Here is a 3,976-nt window from a genome sequence, read left to right on the forward strand (position 1 = left end):
CAATGGGAACTTCGTCATGGCTTTCGCGTAGCGTCTTCATTGTGACTCCTCTCTTCTTGCTGAGTTTGGTGCAGTTATCAAAGCTATGGAGATTGCGGTTTCTAGAGGTTGGTCTAAGCTTTTGATCGAAATCGACTCCTCTTTGGTGGCCAAAGCTTACTCAACCTTGAGTTGGTTCCTTGGAAATTCAGAAGACGTTGGAGTTATTGATTAGATAATTCTAGATTATCCTATGTAGTCATTCTTCACATTTATAGAGAAGGTAATTCTTATGCCGACTTTTTGACGACTTATGCGTTCGACATCAACTCTACCATACTTTTTTATTCCATTACTTTAGGTATTAAAAAAGATTTTATAAAGAATAGATTAGACTAACTTTTCTTTAGATTTTTGTAATTGTCGGAGCTAACTTGTTAACTTTTTTTACCATCTCTTCTTTTCTTTATATTTTGACCTTTATTAAAAAAATGTCATTGCTAGCTAGTATTAACTGTTTTAATTTCTACTACTACCTCTTTCCTACCATAAAAGACGTCCTTGTCTTTTAAAAAATAAAATATTAATTACAATGTGGAGTCACATTCTAAGAAGGTGGAAATATTTTATTAAAATAAACTAATAAATTTATTTTTTTAAATTAACAAAAATAGTTTTATAAAGTATTAAAAAGATAATTTGATTAAAAATGACATGAGAAAAATAAGGAACGGAATTGAAATGATATGATAAAAATTCGACCTCTAAATGAAGTGAAAGCCTTGTACGTAAACCCAAAAAATGTGTAGCAAGAAATCAATTTCTAGGCTTTATTTATGACGCGTTCTGTAATAACTCAAGACAATTTCTAACACTTGTTACCTAACTTTCTCTCCTTGTAAATACACCTGTTTCTCTAACCTTCCATTGAGTACCACTCTTTCTTCTTCTATAGAGAAAGTTCAAATCAAGAGAGAGTAAGAAACATAAAATTTCAGAGAGAATGGGTTTTTCTAGATTTGTCCCATGCATATTAATTCTTGTTATTCAATTAGCTTATATAGTGACATGCTTATCTGGGCCATCCTGGTTGACATGCTTCTCTGGGTAAAGGACAACCCTGCACCTGCAAATTATTTACTGATTTCGGGTGATGGCTGTTTCTCTAATGCCCTATGTACTCAGTTTATAACATTTTTTCAAAATAAAATTAATAAAATATATTATAAAAAATAAATAAAATAAAACTTAAGACATGTAAAATCACAAAAATAATAAGTAAACGGACAACAAGTTGCATCACTATTTTTTAAACGATAGAACCAAAAATAGAACGACAGAACGAAGGTCTAATCCGTGGAACAAGATGACCAACTTCTCATCCGATTGTATTTGGGTGTTAATGAAATAATTCATTGTATAATTTTTTTTTTAAAAAAATCATTAATAATAAACCATAATATATTTTATTAATAATTGATTATGTCAAATCAATAATTAACTAATTAAATTACTAATCCAACACTATTCAAATTTTGAATAAATGATAAGAAAAACTAAATGTTGCGAATGGTCTTAACACAAAATTAGTGGTAGATTCTAGAATTGGTTGAAATGAGATGTTAATATGTCTCATCCTTCGACTAAAATCAATACATATTTGTCACAATATTTACCCGAATCAATAACAACATAGCAACACATTACAACACATAAAGTTTGTTCGATATTACATCTTTACTGACAAATAATTCAGTTAATAAAAATTTGTTCGAGTCTTACGCTAAGATAATATTGTTTATTTTCTAAAAATAGTTGTTATGTCATGTGGATACCGAACATAACCATGTCTTCTAAACTCTATCCTATTGATATTGTCGTAAAACAAAGTGATACATATACATACATGCATTGTTAAATATCGTAAAATTAAATCAACGTATTTTGTCTGAACACATACGCTGATTTAATTGAATATGAAATATGGAGGTCTTACGGACGTTCATAACAAAATGGATGGTGATTCGGAAGAAGGAGAGGAATTGGCTTCCAACATGGTAATCATAGGTGTCTCCATGTTACTTCTTGCATTGGTAACCATTGCTGTTTTTGCCAACCTAAGTGGTGGCACCAAAGAAGAAAGAAATTTTAAGAGCGTTAGCACTATCTGTGCTAAAACAGAATCACCAGAAACTTGTATTCATATCTTGAAAAATATAGGCGAAAGAGCTTCGGCTTTGGATTATATTAACGCTGCTATTAATGCAACTCTTGAAGAATTAATGATAGTTAATATACCAAAACCTGATTCTGAAATATTCTTAACTGCTTTGCAGACAGAATCTTATAGAGATTGTTTGGAATTGTTGAATATGGGAAAAGATGAGCTCGAACATTTGCAGATGATGGCGAATTCGTCTATGGAATCGGAAGAAATTATCAATAGTCTAAGTGCTATCGTATCTTATCAACAAACATGTTCTAATGAGCTGTTGAAAACAAATAATTTTGATATTTTGGGATATTCTTTGAAATTACCTATTGTTCTTACAAGGATTACATTAGCAATTGTTGATAATTTCTTCGAGAAGCCGGTTTTCGAGGAAGGATTTAAGAAAATGCTGACGAGATCAAATCTTCAAGCTATGGAAGTTGATCATGAGAGTAAAAGAATAACCGTTGCTCCAGATGGTCGCGGCCATTTTAGAACCATAACTGAATCACTCAATGCTTGCGCGCGAAATAAAGAATGTTCATGTGTTATTTATGTGATGAAAGGTGTATATGAAGAGAGAGTTGTGATACCTAAGAGCTTAGAACATGTGTTCATGTATGGCGATGGCCCTACGCAAACGATTGTCACCGGAATCAACACGAGAGGCCCGAAGATTGTTACAACGCCTTTTCGTTCGGCTAGCTTTGGTAATTAATTAACTTAGCCTATTTAAACTATATGAAATTTTCAAAAATGTTTAATTTGATTTTGAGTTTATGTGAAATGCAGTGGTGAAAGGGAAAGGATTCATTTGCAAAGATATGGGATTCACTGCACCTGCTCATATAGCAGGCGCACCTGCACTTGTTGTATTTTGTGATCATGCAGCATTTTTCAACTGCAAAATCGACGGCAAAGAAGGAAGCTTATACGCGGTGGCGCATCGCCAATTCTATGGAAACTGCGAAATTCATGGAAGTGTAGACATTATAAAAGGCGACTCAGCGACTATCATTCAAAACTCGCGAATCATAGTGAAGCGTCAGAATTCTTCTATTGTTCCAAGGAAAAAAGTGGTGAGTGTTCAATCAAGAATAGACAAGCATGAAAGTACTGGTTTTGTGATACAAAACTGCACTATTATAGCAGAAGAATGCGAAACCGATGATAATAATAATAGTCTCGTTGGTTCGACGTGTTTGGGAATTCCGTGTAACGAATATTCGAGAACAGTCGTACTGGAATCGTTTCTCGGAGATGTGATTCGTCCGAGAGGTTGGTGTAAATGGAGTGATAACTATGGAGTTGATACATCAAGTTTTATAGAGTATGATAATAGAGGAATTGGTGCAAAAACGGGTAGGAGGGTGCATTGGGAGAGTTATAGAAAAGTTTCTCAGAATCAGAAAAGTGAAATGATGAAATTTACAGCTGATGAGTTTATTCAAGCAGATAAATGGTTGAAAAATACTGGTATTCCATATGAATCTGGACTTTTCTTCCATAAATAGATTATAATAGGATCATAGAAACACTCATTTTAATTTGTTTGTATATAATATATATTGATACTAGATTTAAAGATTTTAAAATGTGAATATAGATTTAGCTCACAAATTGAATGATTCAAAAGTAAATAGTGGAATATTTGTTCCGTCCTAATCAAATGTTATCGAACGGACAATTTTCGATACAGATATTTGACACGGTAAAAATCGTTAATGTCAAAATCATATGAAAGCGATGTTATAACAAAATTTAATTTGATTCAACATGAAAATG

At 32.4% G+C, this 3,976-nt stretch overlaps 1 protein-coding gene across 1 annotated transcript; it reads left to right on the plus strand.

Moving 5' to 3' along the window:
* The first annotated feature begins 1,875 nt into the window (after positions 1–1,875).
* On the plus strand, positions 1,876–3,758 carry LOC127132493 (pectinesterase). Its single transcript, XM_051061443.1, has 2 exons — positions 1,876–2,901; positions 2,984–3,758. The coding sequence occupies exons 1-2, from the start codon at positions 1,956–1,958 to the stop codon at positions 3,703–3,705; spliced, it is 1,668 nt and encodes a 555-aa protein (XP_050917400.1). The 5' UTR covers positions 1,876–1,955; the 3' UTR covers positions 3,706–3,758.
* The last annotated feature ends 218 nt before the right edge of the window (positions 3,759–3,976 follow it).

The sequence above is a fragment of the Lathyrus oleraceus genome, chromosome 3, assembly GCF_024323335.1.
Source record: "Lathyrus oleraceus cultivar Zhongwan6 chromosome 3, CAAS_Psat_ZW6_1.0, whole genome shotgun sequence".
In the NCBI taxonomy this organism is placed as follows: domain Eukaryota; kingdom Viridiplantae; phylum Streptophyta; class Magnoliopsida; order Fabales; family Fabaceae; genus Lathyrus; species Lathyrus oleraceus.